General features: G+C 38.5%; 2 protein-coding genes across 4 annotated transcripts in view; one reads left to right on the forward strand and one right to left on the reverse strand.

Annotated features, from left to right (window-relative positions):
* The first annotated feature begins 3,052 nt into the window (after positions 1-3,052).
* Positions 3,053-14,872, forward strand: LOC133607516 (SLAIN motif-containing protein-like). Of its 2 annotated transcripts, none has more exons than XM_061962221.2 (8): positions 3,053-3,405; positions 4,558-4,685; positions 4,745-4,852; positions 4,922-5,020; positions 6,275-6,321; positions 6,483-6,540; positions 10,461-10,583; positions 11,813-14,872. In XM_061962221.2, the coding sequence occupies exons 1-8, from the start codon at positions 3,098-3,100 to the stop codon at positions 12,067-12,069; spliced, it is 1,128 nt and encodes a 375-aa protein (XP_061818205.1). In that variant the 5' UTR covers positions 3,053-3,097; the 3' UTR covers positions 12,070-14,872. The 2 variants fall into 2 exon arrangements, with proteins under 2 accessions (XP_061818205.1, XP_061818206.1); XM_061962222.2 differs by having other exon boundaries at positions 11,829-12,007.
* Positions 14,873-15,551: 679 nt separating this feature from the next.
* Positions 15,552-17,800, reverse strand: part of taf1 (TAF1 RNA polymerase II, TATA box binding protein (TBP)-associated factor) — a 31,847-nt gene continuing 29,598 nt past the window's right edge. For both annotated transcript variants that reach the window (XM_061962219.1, XM_061962220.1), the window contains 2 exons: positions 16,430-16,507; positions 15,552-16,350 (listed from right to left, as the gene is read on the reverse strand). In XM_061962219.1, coding sequence (XP_061818203.1) covers positions 16,183-16,350; positions 16,430-16,507 — 246 coding nt within the window. In that variant the 3' untranslated portion in view covers positions 15,552-16,182. The remainder of the gene's footprint in view (positions 16,351-16,429; positions 16,508-17,800) is intronic.

A 17,800-nucleotide genomic window follows, 5' to 3' on the forward strand; every position in this document is an offset into this window, starting at 1 on the left:
CTATTTTAAACACCTATGCCAACACTCATTACAACCCGATTGATTGATTGATTGAAACTTGTATTAGTAGATTGCACAGTTCAGTACATATTCCGTACAATTGACCACTAAATGGTAACACCCGAATACGTTTTTCTACTTGTTTAAGTCGGGGTCCACGTTAATCAATTCATGGTAAACAATGTATTGCTATGATAGTGGACACTACAATATCAGGACGGTAAACACACTTTTTTATAATGTGGTTTTGGTTAAAATTAATTGAGATTTGATTGGAGTTTGAATTGAGGTTGAAAACAGGAAGTAAAATTTCCAATTGGAATTGAAGAATTGAAATTCCAATAGATCAATTTAGTTCCGAAATTATGCTTTTTCAGCCGGAATTCTCAAACTGTGGTACGGGTACCACTAGTGGTACGCAGGCTCTATCTAGTGGTACGCCCGAGAATCACTTGATTAAATATTGTAATGTAACAGTTTAATTTTCCTATATTCAAACGCAGTATTGCTGTTCAAACTGTGTGTAATGTTACAGTACACTAAATAAAACCTTTGCCTTGTTTTAATGAATACTTAGGTCTACTACGATACTGTATTTTAATGTTGGTCATTATGGTGGTACTTGGAGAGCCAAGTGTTTTCTGAGGTGGTACTTGGTGAAAAAAAATTGAGAACCACTGCTTTACAGTATATTCCATAATCTACATGATTGTTTTACATATTTCCTAGAAATTTAATGACTTTGAATCTCATGCACACAAATACTTAAAATAAAATAAACTCCTATAAAACAGATTGAATCTTGCTATCATTCTAATTGTTAGCGTGCTAACATTGTAGTCAATTTTGTCGGTATAAAACAAAAAATCATGGATATTGTTACTTTAAAATAATAGAATGTGACAGAAAGTACATTTGAAGTTTAGGGAATTTGTATTTAATTTTGGCATTTTAAAGTATACAGGCCAAAGCCTTTGTTACATTTCATTTAAATTCTTCATGTTACTTGGCTATAAGGAATTGATCTGAATTGCAATTAAATTAATTCCACTTCCTGTGTGGCGGACTCCATTCAATTCAGATTTACAATTCTTCAAGTGAGTTGAATTGAAATTCCAAATTTTGAACAAGCCGTACTCACACTCACATTGAATGACATCTACAGACAACTAGCTGCACCAGAGGTCTTCAACAATGCTACTGCAGGGAGTCGCAGAATTTGGCGTCATTCAATCCGGGAAAAAGCTTCAATATTTTTTTATGCACTCAAAAACAGCAGAATCAAAGAGACATCCCGACTGAAGTTACAAATTCAGGCGGGATGTCGGTAGAGAGGGGAAATTTCCTGGAGTCTTCGGCAGAAGCAGGAAGAGTTGACAAGTCTGAGGACGTGTCCGTGGAGCAAGTGTTTCCCAACATGCATTGTTTTGTCCTTACAATTATCACTTTTGACAGTGTCATTTCATCTCTTATTTTGTACGGATAGGGTTTAGTAGTTATAGTGGTAATCTGACACGCTGAGTGAGAATGGTTAGTACACCCTTTTATTACCACTGTGGCCCTCAATTATGATTATAACAGGCAGTGGCGCCGCGAGGGATTTTGGGCCCCATGAAAAGAATCTTTACAGGGCCCCCAACACAGTGTCATTATTTTTTCTGTATTATAATTTCATCATCATTAGGGGCCTCTCTGGGCCCCTTTCCATCATGGGCCCCTAGAATCCGTCTCCTTTACCCCCCCTTTTCGGCGCCCCTGATAACAGGTAAAGTGTTTTTTTATCTTATCGTAATTGGGTTGGTGTTACTGAAGTTAGTTTGAGTACTTTCTGAAGTAGTTTGCGATGTTCACGTTGATTTTTGAATAGTGCTTCTACTTTCTAGAATGAATGTTGTTGTTCCTGGTTAGTTACTATATGTGTGCACTTCTATTTTCTGTTTCCTTTTCTTTCAGCTCGCCTGTTTTAATTGGTAATTAGGCCTTTTTAAATTATTTCTGGTTCACTTGTCGTCACTGTTTGTCCTTGTGCTGCATGACTTGTTGCTCTTGTGCACTCGGCAATCTTTAGTTAATTTACCCAGTTTGATTAAATTATTTTACTTTGTGCTGTTGAACAGTCAAAGGTCGGGTCTTCTGGAAAATTTCACAAGCATTTATTTAAAACTGGTTACTGACAAAATGTTAAAGAGCTGGATTAACGCCCAAAAAAGTGTTGTACATGGCGTACATGAGCAAGCTTTTGCAAAAGTGAGCCCCGATGAAGAATCCAGCAAAAGAGCAGGGAGGTCCAATGGGTCAATGAGTCCAAAAATATTTACGGTAGTGGAGCCAGTACAAGGGGAAAAAAGGGAAGTGATGGAGAGAGAGACACTTGTGTTGTCCCACCCATCAATGAGGGGAATTTTGTCAAAAGGATGTGTAGCTAATTAAAAAATATTATCATTATAATTGAGAAATATTCATATTTGTGACGAGTTCCTCCTTTTTAGGACTTTAATCATTGTACTATTATTTTATTAGCTATTATAGATCAGCGTAAACTTGGGGTTACATTTGGAGCCATCTTTCTTTCAGCCTTGTGCAAGTGTTTAGAAATACCAAAACATGCATCAATGTCCCCAAAAGTCAGGCATAGTGATGGCTTAAGATGCAGCTGCATACGTGTGTGTGTGTGTGTGTGTGTGCTTAATCAAATGAAGTTCAAGACAAATCTACATGAATTTAAATGTATATTTTTTACAATATTCGAAGATCTCTGCATCCTGGGGTCACTACAAGCTCAACCACGCACAACCGTGTCATGTCTGTTTCTTCTACAGCAATCAAGAATATTGTGAATTTAATATGAGGCATGTACTCTTAATTAAGCAAGAAAACTACATTTAAAACATGTTTTATTCTGGAAGCTTCACTGTTGTGTGATTAAATTGTTTTTTTTCTTAGCTGTAACCTACCAGTGCTTTAATCCACATAATCTTGTGATGCTTCTCTAATTCCGTCTGTTGAGGCTCTATAATTAACAGCTCTGCTCTAGAAATCTGGGTCACTAGCTTGGAGCCAGATTGTTGCGACACATTTTTGACTGAAACTGGAAGTCATGGAAGTCCAAGACCTGGTAAGGCGTGACTGGGATGTTGATTTCTACGATGACACCAGCTTAAACTGTCCTGTTTCGGAGCAAATTGCCCATGTGTGGGACAAACCAACAGTGGATAAGTGCGAAAGTTCTCGCTCATTTGCCAAGGATGCAAGGATGAGACTTGACTATTTGAAATTTGGATCCCAAGTACCCCGCGGGGCCAAAGAGGGAGCAATGCATCATGGTGAGAGTGAAAAAAACCACACTGTGTTGGATTTAGTGGAGCTTCTTGATATCAAGGATGAGGTGGAAGATGAAGAGAGCTGGTAGGTACCATGGAAACTTAAGTTAGCTCTATGTCTATTTCTAGTGATGGGCAGTAACTACATTTCCCAGTAGCTTGGCGGTAGCTTCACTACTTTTTGAACGTGTAGCTTTTCCTGTAGCTTAGATACTTTTAGACCCGTGTAGGGAGGTATCTTACATCAAAGCTACAAGCGACAACGAGACAAAATGGACTGCGAATCCAGGCCAAACAAATATGGAGAAAACACAATGACCTGGATGAATGAGAACATCCATACATACATAGAAAATCCATGATGATTGGTTGGTGTTCGTATGATGAGTCACAATTGGCTAAGTTTAGGGCGAAACATTACGGACTGACCAATCAGAGGCAAGATAAGGCGGGTCATCGAAAGCAGGAAGCAAAATTATAACAGTCACGAACTCGTGTCACATGACGACGAGGGAGTCGGAGACAGAGGGACGCTTCAAGCCGACCACTCAAAAAAAATAAACATATTTGAAAATGGTACAAGAATTCTCTCTCACAGATTTGATTTTTTACTTTAGTGATGAAGACGACGTCCAGGAAACCCACAATAATGCGTGTCCTTGGCCATATTTAGACAAATGTATGCGTTGAGAGAAAATAATGCCCAACAATTTAGTTTTAGACGTTTACTTTATAAACCAAAATCATAACTGCTCTCTTCATCTAAGGCGTCCAACACAAATTTAGGAACACACATTAAGGTGAGTTTAGTTCATGAAAGGTTTTACTGAAAATAACCGTTACCAACTGTTCCCAAACAACACACAAGTCATTGTTGTTTTTTGTCAAGATATAGATTCATGCTGGTTTTTTTTTACTGTAGGCAGAGAAAATGAATAACATTATAGGGGTGAGTCAAAGAAAAGGTAAACTAAAATAAATACTTTGTTATTGGGTCCATTTGTACACTCTCAGTTACGTTAAAATTTATATTATACATGTGGGACCATAGATAGAAATACCGTTAATTGGGGGTCTGTAGCTTAATGCATGTTTAATCGAGAGTAACTTGTAGCTTAGCTTACTACATTTTCCAAGTAGCTTGCCCATCACTGTCTATTTCAAATATGTACTTGCTCCTACCAAAACAATCGTGTTTTTACATCATGACTTGAACACATTAACTGATCCCTCTCAGGCTATACGAGTCTCCGGAAACGGCAACATCAGCCGAGTCTCCTCTCAGATGGTGTCGACATGTCCTGGATAACCCGACTCCTGAGACGGAGGCTGCATGTCGTTTGCTGACAAATAAGCTGAACCAAAGTAAGCAACACACATTAAATTGTTGTGACTGGTCCCATCTGACGGTTATCCTTGTGTAGGTTCAAGCCAGAGCATCTTCTACAGACAGCCTGCAGTGCAACCTCAGAGGGATCCATATACGGGAAAAACATCTGTCGACGCTACGCGCAACACCTCTGACAGTTCAGGTAGTAGCTGCAGCATGTATCAAATTCATGAAAAAATATACATTGGAGTCACTGTATTTGTCTAAACAGAAAACAATAATGTGAGTATGACCCATGAAGCCATAAGCAGCAATTACAAACTGGAGGACATCACCGATGTACACATCATGGCTCGTATACAAGAAGAAAGTAAGTATGCCATCCGGTGTTGACAGCTTGGCGTTGATTCCAACTCCTCTTAGCGACTTTTTTTTTTTTACCTCTAAAGCAATTTTTTCGGATGTTTCGGAGACATAAAAGCATCTATCACTATCAAGCATTTATTGCATTTATTGCTCGCGCAGCCGTCCCAGCTGCAGTTCGAGCTGACTGCAAAGGAATTGTGCGTGGGAAAAGCTGCCGCTGTGTGTGTCTTGGTTTGATAAATCACTGCAACGTCCCAATCCCATCCTTTACTGTTAATGAGCCAGTCAATAGATTTGGTTCGTTCGCGAATGACACAATCCTGCAGTCTTGGATTTTTGACATATACAGTCCAGAAATACTATTAAACACATGTCGAATGTTCTGTTTTTTCTCCCCCAAACAGGCAACCAACAAAAAGTCAATATAAAATTAATAATGATAATATAATCAAATAAGTACAGGCAAATATTGACATGAAGCCACAGACAACTGCACTCCTGAATGTCCCCATTATGGTGCGGCAATACACAACAGCAGACAAAAGGCTCATCAATTAAGTACATTTCAATTACTTTTCAGTCGGAGTTAAACTCCGACCACATCTGCGGTCCCCTCCAAGGTTTCTCATCGTATACCATTGGGTTGAGGTTTTTTTGCCCAGATGTGGGATCTGAGCCGAGGATGTCCTTGTGGCTTGTGCAGCCCTTTGAGACACTCGTGATTTAGGGCTATATAAATAAACTTTGATTGATTGATTGATTGAAATGTTAACATGAAAACAAGCGGAATTATTGTCTTTTCCTGTTAAGAAACTTCATACCCCAATCTACAAAGTATCCAAGGAAGAAGCATATTGGAAGGTATCTAGTAACAAACGTGTCCGCATCATTCAACTTGCTGTGTCGATGAATTATTGTGACCATAAGGTGTCTGCAAAAAACTAAATACCACTCCATTTCAATGTAAAAACAGCACAAGGCCATTCCAGACGGTTACTTATAAATAGGTTAGTGTTTTTCATATCTACCATTGTTCTCTGTTTGACTAATTGCACTCGATCATACCTTTTCTAACATACCACACTACTAAAAAATAAAAGTATGTATGATTTATGCTGATATTTGCATCCGATTATTATCGTATTGCTCAATACTCGAATCTCCAATATCAGTACCGTATCGGAAGTGAAAAAGTTGTACTGAGACATCACTAGTGTTTATCAGTCAGTGTTGATCTTGGTGTGTGTTCATGCTGCAGGTTTACGACAGGACCAAGTTTCAGCTGGAACTAGCTCCGAGCCACAAGTAACACTCAACTCTCATTTTGTGATTATTTATCATTGATCTATTAAACATTTGTGTGTGTGTGTGTGTGTGTGTGTGTGTGTGTGTGTGTGTGTGTGTGTGTGTGTGTGTGTGTGTGTGTGTGTGTGTGTGTGTGTGTGTGTGTGTGTGTGTTATCACAGGTCAGACTTCGCCAGCAAGTCGCCCAGTTCAAGTTGCTTAAAAGAGCTCAGAATGGAGGTAAACAATACATTTAGACCATGGATGTCTAAACTACAGCCCGTGGGCCAAGTGTGGCCCGTCAGCATCTTCAGTTTTTCACTTTGGAGTGTACATAACACAGCATTTAGTTATATGACCTAATCAAAAAAAACTATCCCACCCATGGCGCAAAAAACTGCAACCAAACATAAAAATTCAACACACATGGTCACACATTACACAACCTGCTCACTGAACTTTGTAGATATTAGAAATACATGTCCACACACTATACATTTGTTAAAACTACACCCATCCATTTTGCTGCTTGATATTTCTGATTGATTACACAACTTTAAGGAGGTCGTCACAAAATAAACAAAGTAAGAGTAACATTTTCACATACTTTTGATATTCAGTTGTATTGATTATTAATTTTATGACCATTATGTGACTATTATATATATATATATATATATATATATATATATATATATATATATATATATATATATATATATATATATATATATATATATATATATGTATGTGTGGGAAAAAATCACAAGACTATTTCATCTCTACAGGCCTGTTTCATGAGGAGGGGTACCCTCAATCATCAGGAGATTTTAATGGGAGCATTCGCATACCATGGTTTATATAGGGCACAGAGTGGGTGGGTACAGGCTGAGGCTTCTTTCAGGAACCAAAACCTGCGAAATACCACAGAACTCAGCAAACACATTTGGGACCTCAAAGACAATAATGTTGAATATTCAATAACATGGCAAATTCTTGCATCCAGCACACCTTACAATAGTGGTAATAAAAGATGCAACCTATGCTTGAAAGAGAAACTGTTTATTATTTACCGTCCAGACCTGTCATCCCTCAACAAGCGCAGCGAAATTGTAACAGCATGCCACCATAGACGGAAACACCTCCTAGGTAACACATGAGCCAATCACCACGCCCCTACGCCAGCCTGTACCCACCCACTCTGTGCCCTATATAAACCATGGTATGCGAATGCTCCCATTAAAATCTCCTGATGATTGAGGGTACCCCCCCTCATGAAACAGGCCTGTAGAGATGAAATAGTCTTGTGATTTTTTTCCCACACATACATATATTGCGCTCTACTACGGTATCGAGCACTATTTTTTGGATAACCTTATTAAGACATATACTCTGCTCCAAATTGACATTTGTTGAGCACTATACGACGATCAGAAATGGAAAAATTCAACATCGACTACTCCACGAAGAACATTCCCATACCCGCGCAGAATGACTACAAGCTAAGGCTCATAGAAAAGACGGAACACTTCCTAAGAATGATGCGGTGGAAAGCACATTTTTTCCTCCACCCTGAAACAAAAGGAACGCAAAAGAAAACTTACGGATTCAAATCTACCAAGAACCCACCCACAGTTGAGGAACTAAAGGATTTTGAGAACGACATGCTCAAAATGATACAATCAGTCAAATTCAAGCCAATCCGCAACCCACTCCTCACCAAGCTGAAAAATGACAAGGAGCGCATCAAGAAAGTAAACAACCTCATCATAGCTGCCGATAAAACCACAAACTTCTACAGAATGGACATACCAGAACATCACACCTTACTGGACAGAAGCATCACCAAATCATACAAAAAAGCGCAACCCAACACCTTACAGAACATCCACCTGGAAAATAAAAGGATCGCGGCTGAACTGGACATTGAGGACAGGGTGGACGCCACAGCCAACAAGGAAGCCTTCATCACATTGAAGGACCACAAACCCAACTTCGCAAATAACCCAACATGCCGACTAATAAACCCAACTAAATCTGAAATAGGAAAAATCAGCAAAATAATCCTGGACAGAGTCAACACAAAAATCAAGGACAAAACACCACTCAACCAATGGAGAAATACAGCAGCAGTAATCAAATGGTTCAACAACATCCAAGACAAACAACAGCACAACTTTATCTCCTTTGATATCGAAGAATTTTACCCTTCCATCACGCAAGACCTACTGACTCAAGCACTAGACTTCGCCTCAGACTACGACCCAATCACAGGCAACGAAAGAAACATCACCATCCACGCAAAAAACTCCATTCTCATCCACAACAGTACACCATGGCAAAAAAAGAACAATGCAACATTTGACGTCACTATGGGAAGTTTTGACGGAGCAGAAACGTGTGAACTCGTTGGGAGTTTCCTCCTCTCCCAGCTCGCTAGCCTCAATCTGAACCTTGGTATTTACCGTGATGACGGACTGGCAGTGTGTCGCGCCTCGCCAAGGAGCAGCGAGAATACCAAGAAGCGCATATGCCAAATTTTCAAAGAGAACGGCCTACGGATCACGATTGAAGCCAACAAGCAAACCGTCAACTTCCTTGACGTCACTTTCAACCTGAGAAATAACAGCTACCAACCATTCACGAAACCCAACACAACACTCCAATACGTGCACCATGACAGCAACCACCCACCCACCACCACGAAAAGAATACCTACCGGAATCAATAAAAGGCTATCGATGCTGTCATCTAGCAAAGCTGAATTTGACCAAGCAACCCCCCCGTACCAAAAAGCCCTTGATGAAAGCGGATACAATTTCACCCTCACCTATGAACCCACGCCAGGAAACCAGCCAAAAAAGAACAGAAAACGAAACGACATCATCTGGTACAACCCCCCATACAGCAAAAACGTCTCAACTAACATTGGACACAAATTCCTCAATCTGATTGACAAACACTTTCCCAAAGACAACACCCTAAGAAAAGTATTCAACAAAAACAACATTAAATTGAGCTACAGCTGCATGAACAATATACGACAAATCATCTCAAACCACAACAAAACAATTGCAAATGAGCCGTCGGCCCCCGGACAGAGCGACTCCAAAACCAACAAAGGCTGTAACTGTCGAAAGAAACCTGATTGCCCTCTCAACGGGGGGTGCTTACAAACATCAGTTGTCTACCAATCTAAGGTAATACGCAAGGACATTAACACATCCGACACATATGTAGGATTAACCGAGGGAGAATTCAAAACCAGATGGAACAATCACAAGGCTTCTTTCAGGAACCAAAACCTGCGAAATACCACAGAACTCAGCAAACACATTTGGGACCTCAAAGACAATAATGTTGAATATTCAATAACATGGCAAATTCTTGCATCCAGCACACCTTACAATAGTGGTAATAAAAGATGCAACCTATGCTTGAAAGAGAAACTGTTTATTATTTACCGTCCAGACCTGTCATCCCTCAACAAGCGCAGCGAAATTGTAACAGCATGCCGCCATAGATGGAAACACCTCCTAGGTAACACATGAGCCAATCACCACGCCCCTACGCCAGCCTGTACCCACCCACTCTGTGCCCTATATAAACCATGGTATGCGAATGCTCCCATTAAAATCTCCTGATGATTGAGGGTACACCCCTCATGAAACAGGCCTGTAGAGATGAAATAGTCTTGTGATTTTTTTCCCACACATACATATATTGCGCTCTACTACGGTATCGAGCACTATTTTTTGGATAACCTTATTAAGATATATATATATATATATATATATATATATATATATATATATATATATATATATATATATATATATATATATCCATCCATGGCCCTCGGCCAAAAAAAACTGACGGCCATATACTGAAAAATCAAACAATGCACTTTGATCATTTTATATATTTTTAAAAATGCCATAAAAAAAACATTACAAATGTATTCATTTTTAAGAAAATATTATTAATACTGTAATTGTTTAATTATATTTCTAAACAAATTTTCGGCAGCAAATGGCTCCCAAACCACACTTTTGGACACCCTTGTTTCTTTTCATGCATTAATATTGACACTATTGCTATGTAAATTTGACAACAATCTATTTGATGATTGTTAACTGTCTGTTGATTTGACTTACCAGCCAGGACACAGTCCCCCTTGCGGACCAGCCTTCGCTCGCTCCAAGCAGTGAGAAACAGTCGTAGTTTGGACATCGACGACTACCTCCCTGCTCATCAAGCATCAAACACCTTTCTTCCATCAGGTTGGGAATGTTGGCTTGACATTTATTTGTTCTCCTTTACTTTTTACATGAAACCCTTCAAAGTAAAATATTGTTCTACTCTTGTGTGCTTGTACTACTTACTGAACTTTCAACACAACATTGAGGAATACCCTTTCAAGTAGAGGTGTCTTACCTCTGTTATGGCTCAGGAAATGCCTCCACAGCTGCCCTCCCTGTTTGTGCTCTACATTGAACACAGGAACAACCTGGCTTTTATATCGGCTGTGCGAAAGGGGCCGACTTCCTGCCCTAAATTTGACAAATCATTAAAAATTACCTCGAAAATTCTGCCTAGCAGCAAGTGTGGGGTAAAATTCAAGTCTTTTTATGCAACCAAACAAAAATGGGATTTGTAACCAGTAAAAGATTTGCAAACAAAAATAATGGATTTGATATAAAAAGTGTAACATTTCTAACAAAAAAAAAGGGCGGAAGTAGTCAGCAGATATGCCCAAAAGTTCACGCCATCATTGGAGAGACAGATAAAAGGCTTTTAACATATTGTTTCAGAGATGAAAATAAAGATGTGCAAAAAATAAAAAGATTGTAACCAGAAAAAAATAATAATTGTAACCACAAAAATGATTTGCAATCAAAAACTTTTTTTTTTAAACAAAAAAAACCTTTATGGCAAAAGAAAATTGTAACCAAAAAAATACTAACCACAAAAGTGATTTGTAAGCAAAGAATTAAAAATTTAAATAAAAATAAAAAAGACTAATGAGAAAAATGATTCTTAACCACCAAAAAAAATAAAAAGTTTAAAAATGGAACCACAAAAATGATTTTCAACCACAAAAAGATTGTGACCCCCGTTTGGAATTAAAAAAATAAAAATAAAATAAAGATTGTAAACACAAAAACTATTTGTGACCCTCCAAAAAATGATTGTAACCACAAAAAAGATCTTTAAACATAAAAGATTGTAACCAGAAAAATTATATGCATTTGTTACAAAAAAAAAACAACTGTTTTAATTTTTTTTTTTAATCCATTATTTGCGTTTACAAATATATTTTTGGTTACGAATCCATTATTTGTAGTTCCATAAAAATATATTTTTTTCTCCATAAACAAGTGTCCTTAAACATATGAGGTTAGCAAGAAAAAACAAAAACACAAAAATGTTCTGTGTCAGCAAAATATATTGAAAAAATGTATGAAACAAGATTGATGGAGTGTGACACTAAACACTGCTGGTGTCTCAGCTGTCTCCTCTTCCAGAATGGAGCGGCATTGCGGTCCTTCGTCCATGAACGCCAACGACTCGTCATCACACTTGGAGAAAAGCTGTTCAGTTCAGAAGACGGCCGTGAGGGAGGTGCAGAGGTCTCAGTCCCTCAGCCCCCGCAGACTCCCTCATTCTGCTAAGAGATATTTGTCCTTCACTTCATGTGTGCATGCATCACCTGAGAGGATAACAAGCACAGCTTGGGGCAGCAAAATGTCTTCCACTCCACGCTGAATGTTTAGGATGAGAGGATAACACTACAGTATAGTCTGCTTACTTCTGTGCTGCAATGTATCCTGGAAAAAGTCATATGTGTGTGTGAATGTGAGTGGATGTTGTCTATCTGTGTTGGCGATGGGGTGGCAACTTCTCCCACCCAGTCCACCCTCCCCCACCCCGAGAGGTACAGGTGGTAGAAAATGAATGGAAGGATTGCTATGATGTCATGCACTTCGCAACTATTATCTGCTGTTATAATCTTCATTTCTAGCATTTAAACTGAGAATGCATGCAGTTTCTGGGTCCATTCCACAACATTAAATGTGTATGATAAAATTAACTGTAAAATAGTTGTTTTTTTTATTTATTACACAAAGTATAATGCACATTGACCTGAATGTACATTTAATAAATATGATTTAATTTGAATTGAACACTGAAAAAAACATTTGTTACCTGCCCTTTATCTAAATTAGGCTTTATTATGAAATACACTGTAAAATATTTCTTACATGTTTGTGTTACTCCTTATCCAACTATAATTTACAAATATTTTTACTAGTATTTTTGTTAAAATTCCCACTTTAGTCCCTGGGTTTTTACTCAGCCCTGTTACCCTAACAGGGTCAAACTCAAGGCCGGAGGGCCAGATCTGGCCCGCCACATCGTTTTACGTGGCCCGAGAAAGCCTGAAAGTAATGTGCATCAATAAAGTACTTCATCTTTCTTACTAAACGTATTTGTTTTTTTTAATTTTGACCGGAAAATTGCATGTATTGCATACAACTGCATGTCTTCTAAACTATCTGACCTTGCAAAAAACATTATATTAACACAGAGGTGTCCAAAGTGCGGCACGCAGCTCCAGTTTTGTTGGCATATTGTTGGATAAAAAAAACAGTAATAATGCAAAAAAAGAAAACATTTGTGATGTAAAAATGTTATACTAATAACTCAGGGGTGTCCAAACTTCTTCCAACAAGGGTTGCTTACTGAAAAGTCAAAGTATGTGGGGGTTATTTAGATTTTTTTTTTCCGTAAAGAAAAAAGATTAAAAAGGATGTTATACATTCTGTATTTAAAGACAAAATTTAAGGTCAGCTTCTTGTTATAAGTGACACTGACAGTGTTTTATTATAGTATACAAATTTTAGATTTGGATTATTATGTCTTTTTTTCACATTTTTACTGTTGTTTTACCTGCATCTGTAATAATTAATAATTGTACACTTTGTCACCTATAAAACACAGCTGGCACTAAGTTGTATCTTTAATTATATGTCATGTGTGTTTAAAGCATTTTCTTACCAAATAAAAAGATATCAGAATGGTTCCCACATACTTTGACTTTTTAGTATGTTGTAAAAGGTTTCGACACCCCTTTATTAGTAACATACAGTCAAGAAAATAAGTATTTGAACACCCTGCTATTTTGCAAGTTCTCCCACTTAGAAATCATGGAGGGGTCTGAAATTTTCATGGTAGGTGCATGCCCACTGTATGAGAGATAACCTAAAAAGAAAAATCCGGAAATCACAATCTATGATTTTTTAACAATTTATTTGTGTGATACAGCTGAAAATAAGTATTTGAACACCAAGATTAATATTTGGTAGAGTAGCCTTTGTTTGCAATTACAGAGGTCAAACGTTTCCTGTAGTTCTTCACCAGGTTTGCACAGACTGCAGGAGGGATTTTGGCCCACTCCTCCACACAGATCTTCTCTAGATCAGTCAGGTTTCTGGGCTGTCGCTGAGTAACACACACTTTCAGCTCCCTCCAAAGATTTTCAATTGGATTTAGGTCTGGAGACTGGCTAGGCCACTCCAGAACCTTGATATGGTTCTTATGAAGCCACTTCTTGGTTTTCCTGGCTGTGTGCTTTGGGTCATTGTCATGTTGGAAGATCCAGCCACAACTCATCTTCAATGATCTGACTGAGGGAAGGAGGTTTTTGGCCAAAATCTCACAATACATGGCTGCAGTCATCCTCTCCTTAATACAGTACAGTCGTCCTGTCCCATGAGCAGAAAAACACCCCCAAAGCATGATGCTACCACCCCCATGCTTCACAGTAGGGCTGGTGTTCTTGGGATGGTACGCATCATTCTTCTTCCTCCAAACACGCATAGTGGAATTATGACCAAAAAAGTCAATTTTGGTCTCATCTGTCCACAAAACTTTCTCCCATGACTCCTCTGGATCATCCAAATGGTCATTGGCAAACTTAAGACGGGCCTTAACATGTGCTGGTTCAAGCAGGGGAACCTTCCGTGCCATGCATGATTTCAAAGCATGACGTCTTAGTGTATTACCAACAGTGACCATGGAAACAGTGGTCCCAGCTCTTTTCAGGTCATTGACCAAGTCCTGCCGTGTAGTCCTGGGCTGATTCCTCACCTTTCTTAGCATCATTGAGACCCCACGAGGTGATATCTTGCATGGTGCTCCACTCCGATTGAGATTGACCGTCATGTTTAGCTTCTTCCATTTTCTAATGATTGCTCCAACAGTGGACCTTTTTTCACCAAGCTGCTTGGCAATTTCTCCGTAGCCCTTTCCATCCTTGTGGAGTTGTACAATTTTGTCTCTGGTGTCTTTGGACAGCTCTTGGGTCTTAGCCATGCTGAATGTTTGGGTCTTACTGATTGTATGGGGTGGACAGGTGTCTTTATGCAGGTAACGACCTCACACAGGTGCATCTGATTCAGGATTATACAGTGGAGTGGAGGAGGACTTTTAAAGGCGGACTAACAGGTCTTTGAGGGTCAGAATTCTAGCTGATAGACAGGTGTTCAAATACTTATTTTCAGCTGTATCACACGAATAAATTGTTAAAAAAATCATAGAATGTGATTTCTGAATTTTTCTTTTTAGGTTATCTCTCATACAGTGGGCATGCACCTACCATGAAAATTTCAGACCCCTCCATGATTTCGAAGTGGGAGAACTTGCAAAATAGCAGGGTGTTCAAATACTTATTTTCTTGACTGTATATTCCAAACATTTTCTGTTAGAATAAAATGCTTGTCTTCTTGACTTATGATTTTAAAAGCAAGTACGTTATCCATCAATTTGTATGTAGAAAAAAAAACCTAATCCATAGGGAATTGTGTATTAATGAGGATATTATACATTATAATTCATATATATTTGCTGTTACAAGTGGCCCTCTGAGGGCAGACATAAGTGTGATGTGGCCTTAAATATAAACCAGTGTGATACCCCCTGTGGTAAATTCCACAAGTCACATTATCCAAAGGAAGATGCATCATTCAGGTCCTCTGCAGAAAAGTAAGTTTAGGCATTTATTTCTTTGTATACCGGTATTTAATATTTCAATTTTGATTATGATTAAGAGCTAAATAGTCCTGTTACCGAAATGTCTTTGTCAAAATCACTCGATGTAAATATTGTCAACATGCTCTTAGTATAAATGCCATGTGGTTATATTGCAAGTATTTGCTAATTCTATGCTAAAAACTCGCTCCTGTTACTCAAATGAGTCATTTTTATTCAGATTTGGAACTTTGTACAATGAATACAATGAAATAAGGCTGCCTGAGGTGGGCCAATACATATTTTGAGTAGTTTTAGATTTAGAGTTAAAAAGACAGAAATTGGAATTTTTGTATTTTTAGAAATAAACGGTTCCGATGCTGACTAACATGTCAATTTTTCACATTATATCATTAAATAGTGCAGTTCTGTATGAAATAGATCATAAAGCCTGTCTAAATATTGCTTTTCATAAGTAAAAATGCTGATAATGTTGCTTTAGTTCTTTCAAAGACAGTGACGGTAGAAATGTTCACTTTTTGACTAAAAACAACAGTCTTCAAGATGTACTCCTCTAGTATTGACTTTGACTTATTAGAGAAACATCAGTCATTTGACGACATTTAAAAACATATCTCACAACCCGTTTATTGTTTTTTAAGCTGGGTGGTGCTCGTAAAAGCAGTTATCAAAACATATTGAAAATCAACTGTACAGTATTCATTAGGGGAACTAATATTAACTCAAAATGTGAAATAAAAAATGTACAATGTGAGCGCTAATAGTGCAAGAAGCTATAAAACATGCTTGATAGAATTTACAACATCTCCAATGTCTGTTTTCTTGATTCTAGTCCGTGTCCATGTCACTGTCTCCCCCGATTGACCTGAACTCTTCGCTCTCCTCGTCCTCACTGAGCTGGACCTGAGAGAGCACGGCGGGGCCTCTCCTGCGCGCGTCCTCCTCTTCATCTTCCTCCTCCTCCTCGCTGTTGCCGTCTGCTGGTAGCTGCCAAGGCTGGGACAAAAGAGAGGGTCAGTGTCAGGACAGGCAATCTGACAACAACAAAAAAAACATCTACTTCCTGTCAGTCTACCTGCTGTGTGTATGGTGCTGGCGTGGTGTTGTGTCTCTCCAAGTCCATGAACGACCATTTTGTCCCCTTCTCTTCGTACTGGAGGCCCGAGAAAGGAAATGACAGTGCAGCGGAATTACACTCACAGCTGTTTCTATGGTAACCTCATTTAGCTACACAGGAGCCAAAATATTTGATAGCAATATTATAAAGGCATATTATCTGTGCGGTGCAGTGCTCATAATTAGGGATGGGAACCGATGTAAACGCTAGTAACTAGACCAGAGAAAAAAAGTATGTGCCTCATTTAGGGCACATTGGAATCGTTACATTACGAATTCCCGGGAATCAATACTGGTACTCACCTCTACCAATTCCCAGTACTTTTGTGTGTGTTCAAATGTTTTAAAAAATGTTTTATTTCACACTGAACACTTAGCTGTGCTGTCCAGTTTTTAAATTTGGTTTTCTTACACTTCTGTGTCTCATTTGGGAGTATTATATTGTAGATTTTTGCATTTCTTTGCAAATCCAAGACGTTAGATGGCAGTAGTGTGTAGGCAAAGCAGTCTTTGCCGTTTAGCGGAATGTACCAGACAAGTCACTTTGTAGGTCCTGTTGTGACCTACAAAGTGTGTAACTGTAAGTACCGGTATTGTACTTATTGCACACCAACTGTTTGATTGTAACGTGCATCTTAGTTGTAGTTTTCATTACCAAATTTGGAGGTGTTGAAATCGCCATGTAAAATTGCTAAAGCAAATGTTTATCTATGGCAAATCCAATGTAAATTAGCATCGAGCTAGCGCATTTTGAAAAGTAGAGCCTTACTGTACTTTTGAGCGCCTACTTCTTGCTTTGCTGGTATGAAAAATTGTAACATTACCTAAAGCAGGGGTGGCCAACCCATTAATCGCGATCGACCAGTCGATCTTTGGGATACTACTGGTCGATTCCGAAAATATTAGAAAAAAAAAAAGTATTAATATGACATCAGTGACACCCCCACCTCAAGAATAACCAACAGACTCGCAAATTTGATAAAACCCAACACCAAGAATAGACATTTGAAAGGCAATTTAAAATACAAACGTAAATAAAGAATAGTGAACAACAGGCTGAATAAGTGTACGTTATATGACGCATAAATAACCAACTGAGAACGTGCCTGGTATGTTAACGTAACATATTATGGTAAGAGTCATTCAAATAACTATAACATATAGAACATGCTATACGTTTACCAAACAATCTGTCACTCCTAATCGCTAAATCCCATGAAATCTTATACGTCTAGTCTCTTACGTGAATGAGCTAAATAATATTATTTGACATTCTACGGTGTGTTAATCATTTCACACAGAAGTTGCCCAAACTATGGAAAAAACTGCG

This window comes from Nerophis lumbriciformis, linkage group LG09 (assembly GCF_033978685.3).
Source record: "Nerophis lumbriciformis linkage group LG09, RoL_Nlum_v2.1, whole genome shotgun sequence".
NCBI classification, from domain to species: domain Eukaryota; kingdom Metazoa; phylum Chordata; class Actinopteri; order Syngnathiformes; family Syngnathidae; genus Nerophis; species Nerophis lumbriciformis.

What these genes read in the sequence shown, in the direction of transcription:
- LOC133607516 (XM_061962221.2), top strand. Translation starts at nt 3,098, where the DNA reads ATGGAAGTCCAAGACCTGGTAAGGCGTGACTGGGATGTTGATTTCTAC. An exon ending in GTGGAAGATGAAGAGAGCTG is followed by an intron (nt 3,406 to 4,557) that starts GTAGGTACCATG and finishes GATCCCTCTCAG; the next exon opens with GCTATACGAGTCTCCGGAAA. An exon ending in GGCTCGTATACAAGAAGAAA is followed by an intron (nt 5,021 to 6,274) that starts GTAAGTATGCCA and finishes TTCATGCTGCAG; the next exon opens with GTTTACGACAGGACCAAGTT.